This window comes from Stegodyphus dumicola, chromosome 5 (genome assembly GCF_044657685.1).
Source record: "Stegodyphus dumicola isolate Sdum_Otavi_A_Nest chromosome 5, ASM4465768v1".
NCBI classification, from domain to species: domain Eukaryota; kingdom Metazoa; phylum Arthropoda; class Arachnida; order Araneae; family Eresidae; genus Stegodyphus; species Stegodyphus dumicola.
Genome location: NC_140772.1, coordinates 119,244,722 through 119,259,918, shown reverse-complemented (window position 1 = coordinate 119,259,918; position 15,197 = coordinate 119,244,722). Strand labels below are relative to the sequence as shown.

The 15,197-nt window shown below is 31.4% G+C and overlaps 1 protein-coding gene across 1 annotated transcript in view; it reads right to left on the bottom strand.

The window, feature by feature from the left end:
• Positions 1-15,197, bottom strand: part of Mip (Myoinhibiting peptide precursor) — a 249,475-nt gene that overhangs the window by 25,626 nt on the left and 208,652 nt on the right. The window contains exon 2 of the mRNA XM_035356434.2: positions 14,499-15,138. Within this exon, the coding sequence (XP_035212325.1) occupies positions 14,499-15,126 (628 nt within the window). The 5' untranslated portion in view covers positions 15,127-15,138. The remainder of the gene's footprint in view (positions 1-14,498; positions 15,139-15,197) is intronic.

The following is a 15,197-nucleotide window of genomic DNA, read 5'->3' as shown; positions in this document are numbered from 1 at the left end:
TATTGTTCCAAATTAGTTGAATTAAAGACAGTAATTGAATAAAAATCCACAGAAATAGCGAACCAGAAGAGCGCCGTTATCAATCAGGACAATACTCCGCCTCATGTATCTTTGATAATTCAGAAAAGTTGCTGGAGCTCGATTGCAATGTTCTACCTCTTCCACTATTTCACAAGACCTCGCGCCCTCTAATTTCCACCTAATTTGGCCATTATAAAATTCCCTTAATGGAAGAAAACTTCAATTTTTTGGTCGAGATAAAAAATCACGTTACTGATATTTCTGTTAGCCATCTTAGGGCCATATCTACCAATACTTCATCGTAAGACATTTTATTTCCAGGAGATACTTATTGAGCTACTTCTGGGTTTAGACAGGAATCCTCTGCGCTTTGTGAGGACATTATATTTTTACTTTGTTAGCTTCGGCTTATTTCTACGAAATTCCATTTCTGTGGTTTTTGACAAATTTACGTTAATTGTAAATATTATTGTGTCTACCTACACTTCGCTCTTGTTTCTGTTTAATTCTCTCAATTTAAGATTATTTTGGACTAGTTTGGTTGTATAATGCCCAGAAAACTTCGATCAACAAGTGAACAAATAATCTTTCGAAATGAAAGTGAAATTTTTACGTTCCTCTAAAAAGCCCGCACTATTTTGCTCTGTTTTCCATGGATGATTAAAACGCAGCTGTAATCAAGTCTTTTGATTTTCATAACAATAACTTGTTACCACTTGAATTTGTAGAGCCTTGAAAGGAATATAAGAAAACATTTACTGACAAGAAAATAAAATTTCAAAAGCTAAGCTCACTTCAACCCACGTCTGTAAAAATGAGCTTGAAGAACCAGCTGTGGATGTCAAACGTAGCGGATATATTAAATAAAGAAATGCAGTTTAAATCAAAGATATACAGTCTGAATCTTATCCATGACAATGTAGAAACAGGTAACATGAAAAATGAGTATTTCTCAGGTTGTGGTCTAAACTCCGGACATTCCGACTACTGACTACTAAAATTCTAAAAAAAATTATATAGAATCGAAAAAATTTATATAGCTTTCAGTCCGGCGCGATCCGAAACAGTTTTGATTCTTCTTTGACATTTTCCTAATGAGAAAAATCGTTACTTCCCCTCCATGGATGCAGTAAAATTTACATGTTTGTCGTACGCTTACGTCCCATAGTAGAGGAGTTGCTAGATTTGCGATTTTTTCGATGATTATTTTGCTTTCATTTAAATGAAGTTCTAAATAAATAGTGCATAAATAAATATGCAGTACTGGATCCATATACAGTGCACTATTTATTTAGAACAAAATGTATGCAATGTTTATATTTCACTCACTATTTCTGATCAATCTCGTAAATAATTTGTGAATTTTTTAACTTTAATTTCACTCTTCATTTATATTCGCGTATTTTCGTATTAGAAATTAGAAAACGAGAACAAAATTTTACAAAATATAATAAATACGAAGTATTTTTGTAAGTCTGCAAGCTGGAATGCGATTTTGAATAACATATTTTCATTAACAAAATAATGGTTATGACTAATTTAATGAAATAATAATAATAATATTTATTACCATTAGATGATTAGAATGAGATTCAATACAATTAGATTTTGAGATGAACTTACAGCAATAATAAAGCTTTACATAACAATAACAAAGCTTTAAATCTGTGTTTTTTCCATAATTTTTTATTATATTATAAAAAGGAAAATCCGAGATACATTGGGTGCGTTTCATCATTTAACTTTAACAAATATTTCATTGGACTATCAGGCAAAGGAGGTATATCTTTAACGAGAATTTTTCGTTGTAAAATTGGCTTTTGTTTATGTTAGCAGAGAAAAGAAATCCGTGACCTATATATGAAATCATCAAAAGTATTTTTCGAAACAGTTTTTAATGTTTATGAAGAATTAATTATATTACGTCAATTTCTTTTCATAGGTAGAAATTGCGTCTAAAAAAACCATCGTTTTATCCAAAGGTTGAAGTCTATTTCATTTTCAACGAATATTCTATTTGCACATAATATATTTTCTAATTTATTTTAGAAAGAGTAATCTTTCACGTTTTCAAAAGAATGAGGACATATTGAGTGTTGACACAATGTAGTAAATCTGTTTTTCATATTTCTTCCAGTAATGAAAACAATTACCCTGGAATATTTTCAAAGCAAAATTAAGAAAACTGTTTACGCCAAGTTTTGCGTAAAGTATCATCTCGTGCATTTTTTTATTTAAAGTGTGAAATTTTCTCTTTGAAAATATAAAAAATCGTGAACGGAGCAAAATTAATTCATGAGAAATAACTTTGAAATGCAATAATTTCATCGTAATATGAAATAATGGAGAAAAGTGCAATACAGTTTATTTATTCACAAATAATCCCCTCATATGCGTAATTTATGTACTGTCGATTGAGAAATATAGGTTAGTAAATTAAACCGATTATTTCAATAATTTTTCATTATAAATTTTTTTACGGGCTCTTCAGTAGAGCGGTAAAGGTGGCTGAACACTTGTAGCTCGCTCGGGTTTGAATCCCGACTAAAGGTTTGGATTCATGGTTTTTGTGTAACGTAAATGCAAGCCAGCTTCCCTTAGAAATTAAGAGTCCTCCGCGAAGGCATCCCTCCCCTTATACAGGTAATTGTTGTGTGCTTTGATATAATTCAGTAAGCGTAGAAAATTAATCCAACCAAACCCGAAGAACGGGTTGATTACATGTGGAGTTTTCCACCAGGAACGTAAATACGAGAAATTTTCTCTTAAAAAGGTTTACACGAAAGCATTCAATCCTTAAGCAGATAGCGTTCGCGTGCTTTTCTGCAATCCAATCCTAATTCTCATACATTTAATAGTAAGTTGGCATACACCTTATTACAGACAAAATAACAACCTTTTTTAAAGATATTTTTTATTAACTTGTCTGAATTCCCTTTATCTTATAAGAATTTCAGCAAATAATACTGGCCGAAATTTAATACAATGTAACTGATATTTTGATTCAATTCAGAAGTAACGTGAGCTTTACTGATATTTAAATACTTTTTGGCAGATCTCATCCTAAAAGAGGGTCTAAAGATAAATTGATTTTATTTAATTTACAATCAATGAAAATCATTGAAAGCAATCATTGAAAGCAATCATTGAATGAAATCATTGAATGAATGAAAATCACAAAAACTTTTATGCATACAATTGTCTTTTATTTATCTCCTGATAAATCAGACAAAATTGCCTACATAATAGAAGCACTTTGAAAGAACTTAATAGTTCTTAAGGGTTTTATGCACTCCAAAAAATGTCAAAATAAAATCTTATTATTCATAAGTATAAAAAGGAAGTAAACGATAAAAGCGGTTTTAGCTATTTTCTAGAAGGGCATTAAATCTAAAAAATGAATCTATTCTTATTTGCTACGATTAAAAAGCATTAAATCTGGTAAGCTTAAACAGCGTGCAAAATCCCTGACGTTTTAATCATAGCGAAAGTCAGTACTAAAAAAATTAGAGATGGCCTCTATTTGATTTTCAAGTATATTGGCGCGAGACGAAACCTGCGGTTTTTGCCAAAATGTAGCCAAACTGATAAGAAGAGGGAAATAATACGTAGCCGGCGGCTATTCTGAGCAGCGACAATGGACCACCCCGAGATCTACAGATAGACGATTCTCTGAAATAGGGAGGGAATGCTGGTACTACAGTTGTACCATAGCCGGCGTTAGGAAGCTAACTTTTGTTTAGTCGGATGACATGAATTAAAGTGTGGTGGAAGGCAAACCGATGAAGGTTTACGGTAAACCGTAGTATTGAAGTTGGATGTGTTACGTGTGACCAGAATATCGAGAAACGGAAGAGAATTGCAAATTAATAATGTTGGGTGAAAAGCCCCTGTCAATAGCTATTGCTTTTAAATAACTTAGTTCTTCATCAAGGGATAGTTTGGAGGAGCAAACTTGAAAAGTACGGAAAACATAAATTCTTGTTGTTTGACTTCTGAATTAGTATTTGTTCGGCGTGTAATTGTGTCTTAAGCATTTAACACATTCTGTCAAGTGATGACAAAAGCAACTAGCCATGCATGACTCATAAATAAGAAACTCCATTGAAACTGATACCAAGTTCCATCTCCGGAGCAAGTAGAGTGGAGGTAAGTAGTTTCAGGATACGATTTGAGGTGAGTTGTACGGTTCCTGCTTCTTTGAGTTTCGATTTCATATTTCAATTTAGTTTTTTGAAAACTGGCAACAGAAACAGGAATTTTGGTTAGGAGGAAATGTTTATAATGTTCTTTATTGAAGAAAATGAAAATTATATACGTTATTTTGGACTTCAATGTTTTTGTTAAATTCCATCATTTAAACCATTAAGTGCTTTTCTCTGTAAAAAGTGCTAATTTTTATCGTTTTATTTTATTTTATGTAGGCGTTTTTTTTATTCATACGTTGTTAGCAATTTACAACATACTCTTAATTTTAACATTTTTCTTATATTTTATGGTAATACATGATCATTGTTGAATTTTAGATGCAATTTTTCAACTTATTTTGTACTCCTTAACATATGTAATTTTCAACATATTTTAATTTTAACACATTTATATTTTATGAGAGTAATTATTTAAATAAACGATTTTTACTTATCATATTATTTCATTTTAAATGCTATTTTAAACTTTTTGACACTCTTTTTTGGGTGGGAGCAATTTCTAATTGCCAACCTATTCCTAAATTTTAACTTATTTCTTACATCTTCTATTCAGAATGATATTTTCCGTATTCATAACACTTAATGCTTTCCTCCAATCCCCGGATGTCAGTGAACACCACTTTTTGTCTGCTATCGCATAAAAAGAATGGTTCTCCCAGTTTTAAATCATTAATCAAATTATTTATAACATTTTCTTTTGCAATTGAAAATCGTATGCTTACTATTCTAACAAGCATAAAAATGCAAATAAAATAAGAAAAGCAAGTTAAGCTCTTGTATTTTATTGAACAAATCCTTATTTGGAATTCAAAATAGCCTCATAGGAGAATTCATATCAAAGAAAATGAAATCGCATATTATAGAATAGAGCCAAATTTTGATTTTTTTCATGGAAACCTCTTCGTAAACAACAAACTAAAGTATCGCAGATATTCATTTTCAATCTGGAAATGCTTGAGAAATAACAGAGAGGATTATTTTGCTTTGGAAATATAAGTTTAGGTTTAATACTAGTAAAAAAAGGTTATTCGGTAGTTTTACTCGAATTTAGTTTTATATAGCGATTCATGTTTTTCCAACTTAAGGTTCAGATTTAAGTAGAACAAAACAAACGAAATATTTTCGCGAGCTAGAGAAAGTTACGGAAAAGATAAGAGACTTCATGCACTTTCTTATATAATCCTGTCCGTATATTCGGAAGGAGATGGAAATAGAAGAATCTGAAAAAAAAAAAAAAAAAAAAAAAAAAAAAAAAAAAAATAAGAATAAAATAATCCTGATTTTGCATAAGTAACGTTCCGAAAACTCGAGCTAGAAAAATAATGTTAGCTTTAATGTTTTAAATCCATGCTCTAGATTTTAAACTCCATGAGCCATACTGCTGCGTTAAATAATCTTTAGATAATTTTTATAAGTTTTCGTTTGCTTAGTTATACCTGATTTATTAATCTTCTGCCAATAATATTCTTTTCAATATACAAAACAATGGTAAAGATTTTACTAAAACATTCTATTATATGAAATTATATATCGAATTATCTTTCTTGAGATCCGTTAACAGTAAATTACGAAGAAATGCTTTCGGTTTCAATCTGCCATAATTTGTATTTCTTACATACAAAACCATATTTTTGTAGTATGATTATATGGCATATGTCTCATAATTTGAAACGGAAGAATGGCAGTGCTTTAAATAAAAGTAATTAGTAAGAAATCTTCTATAAAATGTGTTATACATTTTACAAGTTTATACGGGGTATTTCAAAACATTTTGGAAAACACTTTACAGGTAGGTCAAGTATATGTAAACAAATCAGTTTAAGGAAGTATAAGGCTACAGGTTCCTAAATTTAAATGGTTTGCGTCATACTCCTGATCTACCTGTAAAGTTTATCTACGACATTTGTAATAATAAAAATGTCCAAGACAACTTGGACACACTGCCAATATAACAAAGTAACCGAAAAATGTAGCATTGGGTTTTATTCTCTCAAGTACTGATCGCAAGTGTATTATAGAATCTATTTATTAACTATAAAAATAAATCTTTTATGAAACTCTGTATGATTTATAAAGGTATTCTACTCAATTCTTCTAGTAAACATAATCAAACTAGATTGAATAAATTCCTGAAATTTTTTTATACTGGAAACCTGCGATAAATGATGAGTTAAAAGAAATAATACAAGTATTACAAATCTAGAAACATTAAAATGTTATTTAGTAAATGATTCGTTTTGATGATTTCTTTGGAAGTATTTACCTCCAGATAAGCTATTTCTTTTGTGTATTTTACTAAAGAATAAAGACTTTGCGTGAACTTTTATTTTAAAATGGACCCTCATTTTTTAATATTTCCAACAAAATCTATGCATATGAGAAATTAACAAGCAAAGTAAGTATAAAATACTGCCTCAACTTTAATATGCTATGAAAAATCGTTAACTTTAATTTCAGCAATTTTTTGGTGTTCCTGAAAAAAAAAATAAAAGTTAATGCAATATTTGTGCCTCGTCATTAAGTAAAGTAATTTAGAATTGTATTTTATTTTTCTCGTGATAACATACAATATATCTTAAAACAAAGTTTAGCTTTATTTGAAATTATTGAATACTGCTTGTGTTTAACAAATCTGCCTTCCGTTTTTCCGCGCATTTTGAAATTAAATAAAACACTACAGGAAATCATACTCTCATTTTGCCTAATTTTTACTTTATGTTTACTTGCATAACTAATTATCCTTAGCATATTTTCTATTAGCAAAGGAGTCGTGGGAGTATGGTTTCTGTCTGAATTTGCTTCAGACAATTCCAAAATTTCTAAACCTATAGACTATTCATACGTAGTTCTGTCACCGAAAAGTTTAATTCTTGCTATTTTTCAAAGAACAGAATGTTAAGCAATTTCTCTAGCGTTTCTCTAATTCCAGCACATTCTGCTCTTCAACATTTGTTTTCTTGTCAAATACTTCATTATATATCTTCACATATTTATTCATACATATTTTAATGCGAAAGCATTGTATTCATAATTACAACTAATGATAATAGACTTTATTTATTTTTTAAAATGTTTTGAAATGAACCACCTGTGTACAATATTGTGCAACTAGTGAACAAACAAATAAGTATCTTAAATACTACTAAAAAAAAATTGGTGTCAAATAAATATTATTTTTTAATACTCATTTTACCTATAAACTTGTAAAGCACAAAGCATGTCTCCAGATCTATTGGGTTTTGTGTTTGATTATAATTTTCGATAATTCTTTTAATTTGTTTATTTTTGGCAAAAATACTGACTAAACAGTACGGACCTGCAAAATGCAAAAGTACTAAGCATATACTTGATCTATCAGGAAATGTAACTATAATTCTTTAAGATGTGAATGATGTTAGAAATGTATAGCGGAGATTTATTTGCAAAGATTGCTTTTAAAAGTTTGTTGTAACTCAGAAAGTAGCCTAAATAAATATAATGTCATCCTCTTTCTATCCTTTAAATTGAGTATTAGCAAATATGATTTTCCTGCAAAAAGTATATTTCAAAAGAAAATGCGAAAATTAGGGTGTTGTATCATAAATTATAATACGACGTTTAGCTTATGAGAGCTTCTCCTGACGCATGCGCCGTTCGCGTTTATCCGCGCGGTGATGAATGATGACGTAACTGTTTATTACGTATGTATGTATATGTATATCTTTCTTACTTCTTCCCTCTTTTTTCTCTGCTGTATGCAACTATGTTTAAGTTAATCTCTGTCATTAAAAATGTTCATTGATATTACAATCTATTTAGGCTCATTTATTTCTTCAATGGTTATGGGCCCAGAAACGTTTCAACTGTGCTTAATTAGCAAAATACCTATTTTAAAATGAACATTTTGAAGTTTTCGAGTATTGAACTATTAAGCCTAATTCAGTGCAAGAACTGTTACGTCTAATCGACGGTAAGAACTTATCAGCGTTCAGTTAAGCCTATTTTTATATTGTTCAATCTTGGTTTTTGGCTGCGAGAGACTGTATTACATTATGTCGTATTTGACTACTATAGAAAAGCTCGGAAAAGATAATTTTGACAGTTGGAAATTACAAATAGAAGCAGTATTGATTAAAAACGACCATTGGGATTATATAATCGGTAAAGAGCTAAAACCAGCGGAAGGAACCGAGGGCGAAAAGAAATGGCTCCAAGCTGATCAAAAAGCTCGCGCAGATATAATTCTTGCTATTAATCCTAGTGAACTGAGTCATATAAAGCATTGTGTGACATCAAATGCTGTGTGGAATAAACTCAAAGCCGTATAATGAATCGAAAGGACCTGCGAAGAAGGCTACATTATTAAAACAGCTTTTATTTAGAAAAATGGTGGAAAGCGAAACGATGTCTGAACATTTGAATAATTTCTTCGAAATAGTTGATAAGCTTAAACAAATGGAAATTGACATAGCTGATGATTTATTATCGATTCTTCTGCTCTATAGTATTCCAGAAATTTTTGAAAATTTTAGATGCGCCATCGAATCAAGAGATGAGTTACCTAGTCCCGAATCTTTGAAAATCAAAATGTTAGAAGAATGGAAAGCAAGAAAACGGAAAACGTCTCAAGATTCACAGAATGCATACTATACTGATTATAAAAGAAGAAATCAAGAACATAAGAAAAATGAAAAATGGAAGGTAAATTCAAACAAAAATTTTCCTGCTGAAAGAAATTTTCGAAACTTGAAGTGTAATTACTGTTCGAAAATTGGGCACAAGGCATCTGAATACAGAAAGAAAATAGCTGATAGAAAATATGCGCAATCAAATAAGGGAAATCAAGGTTCTATGATGGCTTCTAATTATGAACAGCAGATTAGTTTAGCTGTAAACAATACTTATCAGAAGACCTCCTCATGGTGCTTAGATAGTGGCTGTACATCTCACATGTGCAATGACAGAAGGTTATTTTCAGAATTTCACCCTCGAACGAATTCAACCATAAAGTTAGCAGTTGACAAAACATCAAAAATTACAGGAATTGGAACTGTCCTTATAACAGTACCTAACGGAAATAAGGCAATTAAACTTACGCTCAAAAATGTGTTATGTGTTCCGGAATTAAAATGTAATTTGCTGTCAACATCTAAAGCTACTGCAAATAATCGTTCAGTGATTTTTACAGAACAACATGCTAGAATAATAGAACCAAATGGATCTATACTAGTGCAGGCTATTCATCATGGTGATCTTTATTATATACATCCAAGCACTGAAACAGCTGCAATAGCACAGGTAAGTAATTTTGTAAAGTGGCATCTTAAATTAGGTCATTTAAATGAGTCTGGTTTGAAAAGACTTAAGTCTGATAACATGGTTAGAAATTCAAATTTTAATAATACTGAATCTCTAAAAGACTGCAAAGTCTGTATCCGAGGTAAACAAATTGTGCAACCTTTTCAAAAAGAATCAAAATTTCAAAGTGATGAATTACTGAACTTGATTCACTCAGATTTGTGTGGACCTATGAGAGTCCCATCCCATGCTGGTTCGCGTTATTTTGTTACTTTCATAGACGACAAATCGCGTTATGTCGAAGTCAGTTTTCTTAAAACTAAAGATGAAGTGAAAAATGCATTCATTAAATACAAAGCTGCGGTCGAAAATCTTCTAGGAAAGAAAATAAAAATCCTTCGGACTGATAACGGTCTCGAATATCGCGGAGAAGAATTTACTAAATATATTCAAGAATGCGGGATTAAACGAGAATTCTCAGCACCAATGACTCCTCAACAGAATTCGACAGCTGAACGCATGAACCGCACTTTAACTGAAATGGCCAGATGTTTGTTACTACAAAGTAATCTTCCCCAATCCTTTTGGGTTGAAGCCTTGAACTGTGCTGTTTATATTCGTAATCGTTGCCCGAATCGAAGCCTGGGAGTAAACAAAACACCTCATGAGTTATTTTTTGGCATCAAGCCAACTGTATCTCACTTCAAAGTATTCGGACAGAAATGTTTTGTACTTAATAAAAGGTCTAAAGGGAAATTCGATCCTCGTTCAGAAGAACATATATTTGTAGGATACTCAAATGAATCGAAAGCATACAGGCTGTGGAATAAAAATTCCAGAAAAATCGTTATAAGCCGAGATGTTAGATTCATTGATGAATTTGAAAACTCGACTAATTATGATAAAGATTTAGAAGTTTTATTTCTCGAAAATATTCCTGATAAAAAGAAGGAAGAACCTCTGAATGTAAAGCAAATATCGGCTGATGAAATAACAGAAGACCCCTCAAATATGGCAGAAGCATCTGCTGAACCATCTGATAATGAAGATTCTGATTCCGAAGCACTACCTGAAATGCAGATTAAAAGGGGGGCAGGTCGTCCAAAGAAAGTCAAGACTGTGAAGCCAGGAAGACCAAAAAAGGAGTACCGCAATATAAACAGAGAAAAGGAAGAAGCACAAATTGCTGAAGAAGATACAAATCCGACATTAGAAGAAGCATTAAATGGAAGTTATGCTGAAGAATGGCATAAGGCTATGCAAAGTGAGTATGAAGCACTTGTTAAAAATGGTGCATGGAAATTAGTAAAGCGACCACAGAACAAAAAGGTAATAGGATGTCGCTGGGTTCTTAGAACGAAATATAATGCAGATGGAACAGTTCAAAAGAGAAAAGCTCGATTGGTTGCTAGAGGATTTGCACAGGAACCTGGAATTGATTTTAATGAAACCTTTGCTCCAGTAGCCAGAGCAAGTTCTATAAGAACTGTGATTGCATACAGTGCTGAACAAGACCTTATGTTATATCAATTAGATTTTGTTATAGCTTATGTTAACGGTGATTTAAAAGAAGAAATTTTCATGGAACAAGCAAAGGTTTTGAAGACCAAAATAATCCTGATTATGTTTATGCTTTGCAAAAGTCTCTTTATGGTTTGAAACAAAGTGGACGACAGTGGTATGAAAAATTAGAGAAAAAACTCAAAAACTTTGGATTACAACCATTACAATCAGATAAGTGTGTATACAGGATGAAAACATCTCAAGGTGAGTTAATTCTAATTTTATATGTGGATGACTTAATAATAGCAACAAATAGCTGTGATTTATATGCTGAACTTAAAGGTTATCTTTCTAAAGAATTTCATGTTAAAGATTTAGGCAAACTTCATTATTGTCTTGGAATAGAATTTAATCAAGATGTAAATAATAATTCTATTAGTTTATCTCAGCAGAAATATGTTGATAATATTCTACGAAGATTTAATATGCAAGATGCAAAACCAGTAACAACTCCTTTACATCCTAGTGTAAAATTTTAATTTTAAGTAAAGAAATGTGTCCTTCTGAAACTGAAAAGGAAGAAATGAACAATGTACCTTATCGCCGTCTAATTGGTTCGCTTATGTATCTTTCTGTGTTTACTAGGCCGGATATTACATATGCCGTCAGACACCTGAGCCAATTTAATAACAATCCTGGAAAATTACACTGGTTGGCTGCAAAGCGCGTTATTGGATACTTAAAAGGAACTAAAAATTATTGTTTAAAATTTCGAAAGACTGGAAAAGCACTTATTGGATATACCGATGCCGACTGGGCGTCTGATGTTAATACTAGAAAATCGTATACAGGTTACCTATTCAAGCTAGCTGGAAATCCGATAACATGGGAATCACGAAAGCAACAAAATGTTGCATTATCAAGTACTGAAGCAGAGTACATCACAGTCTTTCAGAAAGTGCCAAAGAAGCAGTTTATTTACGTCGTTTCCTTAAAGAATTATACTGCTTTTACTGCTGATTATCCAACTAAATTTTACTGCTGATTATCCAACCATTATATATTGTGATAATCAAGGGGCACAGAAGCTTATGAAAAATGCTGTTTATCACTCACGCACTAAACACATAGATATTAGACATCATTTCATTCGTGAAATTTATGAATGAAATGAAATAGACGTTAAATATGTGCCAACAGAGAAAATGCCTGCCGATGTACTGACAAAAACATTGACTGCTTCGAAACATTCTAAGTGCTGTAAATTAATTGGAATAACTGTAAATGATTAATGTTTATTTTTTTTCCAGCCGCCAAAAGTCGAAAAGGGGGTTGTTGTATCATAAATTATAATACGACGTTTAGCTTATGAGAGCTTCTCCTGACGCATGCGCCGTTCGCGTTTATCTGCGCGGTGATGAATGATGACGTAACTGTTTATTACGTATGTATGTATATGTATATCTTTCTTACTTATTCGCCCTTTTTTCTCTGCTGTATGCAACTATCTTTAAGTTAATCTCTGTCATTAAAAATGTTCATTGATATTAAAATCTATTTAGGTTCATTTATTTCTTCATAGGGCTTAGGAAAAAAGCCCACAGGAATAATGCTCACAGAATAATGCTTCAGGTATAAATGCTCAAAGGAGAAAAGCCCACACAGAAAAAAGCTTACATGGAAAAATGCTAACTTAGAAATATATTCGCACGGAAAAAGCTCACATAGATGTATGCTCACATGGAAATATGCCCACTGATAAATTAAATATGTAGAAATATCCTTACATTAATCAATAAATAATGAATCGATTTGAACATCGTATACGTACTTAATTTTTAAAAGAAAAATTATTTAATCATTTGAAAAAAATTATTGGACAGATTCTCACATTAACCATTTTAGAGGCGGTATATAAAAGGAAGAAAGCTATAGTAAAATTTTGCATGTACTGTAATATTTTATATCTCTGCCCCAGGACATTTTTATTCTTGTATTTTTTACTCTATTTTTGCATACTTTTGATGTGTATCTATAAGAAACTGATGTTTGAATGTAGTTATTTAAGTTTGTAGCCAAAAAAGTTTTGAAGACCCCAGTTGCCAATCGAAGTGTGGAATCATTATGAGGACCCCTTCTAAAAATCTCCTAAAACCACAAATCGTTACGAAAGCTTTCATAAGGCACAAAATTCATTACTTAATTCTAGCCATCCCAGTATGTGGTTTTTATTTGACGAACTGGAAAAAAGAGTTAGCCTCCCAACGTTTATTATTAGCTATTGTAAATACAGGGTGTACTGAAGTTAAAAAAAAGAAAATATGAAGACATTTGGTAATCGCGAATCATGTAAGAAACTCTGATGAAATCGATGATAAAATTAGATATTTACATATTATAGATAATATTCAGTAATTTTATGTATTTATAACTTTTTGAAATATATATTTATGATTTATATATAATAAGGTATTTTATGTAATTTAAATAAAATAATTATATATATTTGCTATTCTTATAAAGATTTATATTATAAAATGTGTAACTAATATTCACTATTATTTTATTTTTTTAACAATTAAAATTGTAAATGTTTTCACTGTATATTGTTTCATTTTTCTCCCCTTCCTCTTCTCCTTTTCCTAATTAAAAGCAATCCATTTGTTAATCTTTTATAGCAACCGAATCTACACATAAGTTATACAGTTTTTGATATATATATATTTATACCATATATGTTTTGGTAATTTAAATAATTTTTCTTTGAAAAATTCAAGTAGGTGTACGATGTTCAAATCGATTATTTTATTGATTGATTAATGTAAGAATATTTCTACGTATTTTACTTATCGGTGGGTTTATTTCCATTTGAGCATATATCTATGTAAGCTTTCTTCCGTGAGAGTATATTTCTAAGTGAACATTTTTCCATGTGAGCTTTTTTCTGTGTGGGCATATTTCTGTGTGAGCTTTTTTCCTATGAGCATTTATATCGTGAACATTATTCTGTGAGCATTATTCCACTGGGCGTTTTTCCTAGGCATTTTTCCGGTCACCGAAAACTAGAACATTTTAAATTTTAACTAAATTGAGCAGAAGTGTAAAAAATTGCAAATGAAGATGTTCATTAAGATTCTTATTTTTTGTATGTATTCTTGTATTTTTTGTATGAGGCATTTATTTTTTTTTATATAAAAGAAATGCATTCTGAATTCTTGTTTCAAATTGCGCTTCTGTTTAGTGTAATGAATGACATAGGAGTGCATAATGAACCGAAATGTTAAGTGTAACCTAAATGCAGTAGTTATTTAAAAAAATATTTTTTATAATTTACATCTAACGCTTTTTTTTTCTGTAAGCAGATGAAATAAACGGAATTTAAGAACTCATTTTATCAAAACTATTTGTATTAGGCAAATAATTATTTGCATATTATTTTTACTGTCATACGAACTAAATGATTTTTCGTATAAGGACAAACAATCTTACCATCAGGAGATTCTCCATCCCATGGTGCAGGGACATCCCAGTCAGCAGCTCGTTTTCCCCATAAACCATTCAGTTTGTTCCATTGTGTTGTCCTCTTGCTGTCATCATCTTTGTTATAATTTCGTTTGCCCCAAACATTGGATAGATTGTTCCAGCCACGTTTGCCCCAAACACCAGATAAGTTGTTCCAACCACGCTTTCCCCAGGAGCCAGTCAAGCTGTTCCAGCCTCGTTTGCCTCCGTAAAGTTGTTTATTATAAGCTTGCCTCTCCAAAGGTGGCATTTCGGTGACTTCTCTTTTACCCCACATATTGGACAAGTTATTCCATCCACGTTTGCCCCACATATTGGATAAGTTATTCCATCCACGTTTTCCCCACATATTAGACAAATTGTTCCAACCTCGCTTTCCCCAGACATTGGACAATTTATTCCATCCTCTCTTATCGAGATCATCATCGCTAGGATTCGTTTGAAGTGATGCCTCTAGTTGTTCAGAAAGAGGTTCCAAGTCGGAAATCGGAGGACTGCCATCAGCTTTCTGAGTTACTTCTGAAATTCTGGGATTACAGGAAGTAATGTAGATCAGCGATAGCATACATGTGATAATAAATGAAAACTGATACATCGTCCAGGCGAGCTAAAAAATAAACGTACAAGAGAATTAGGATTTTGTTTATAAAAAATAGTATTTCTAAA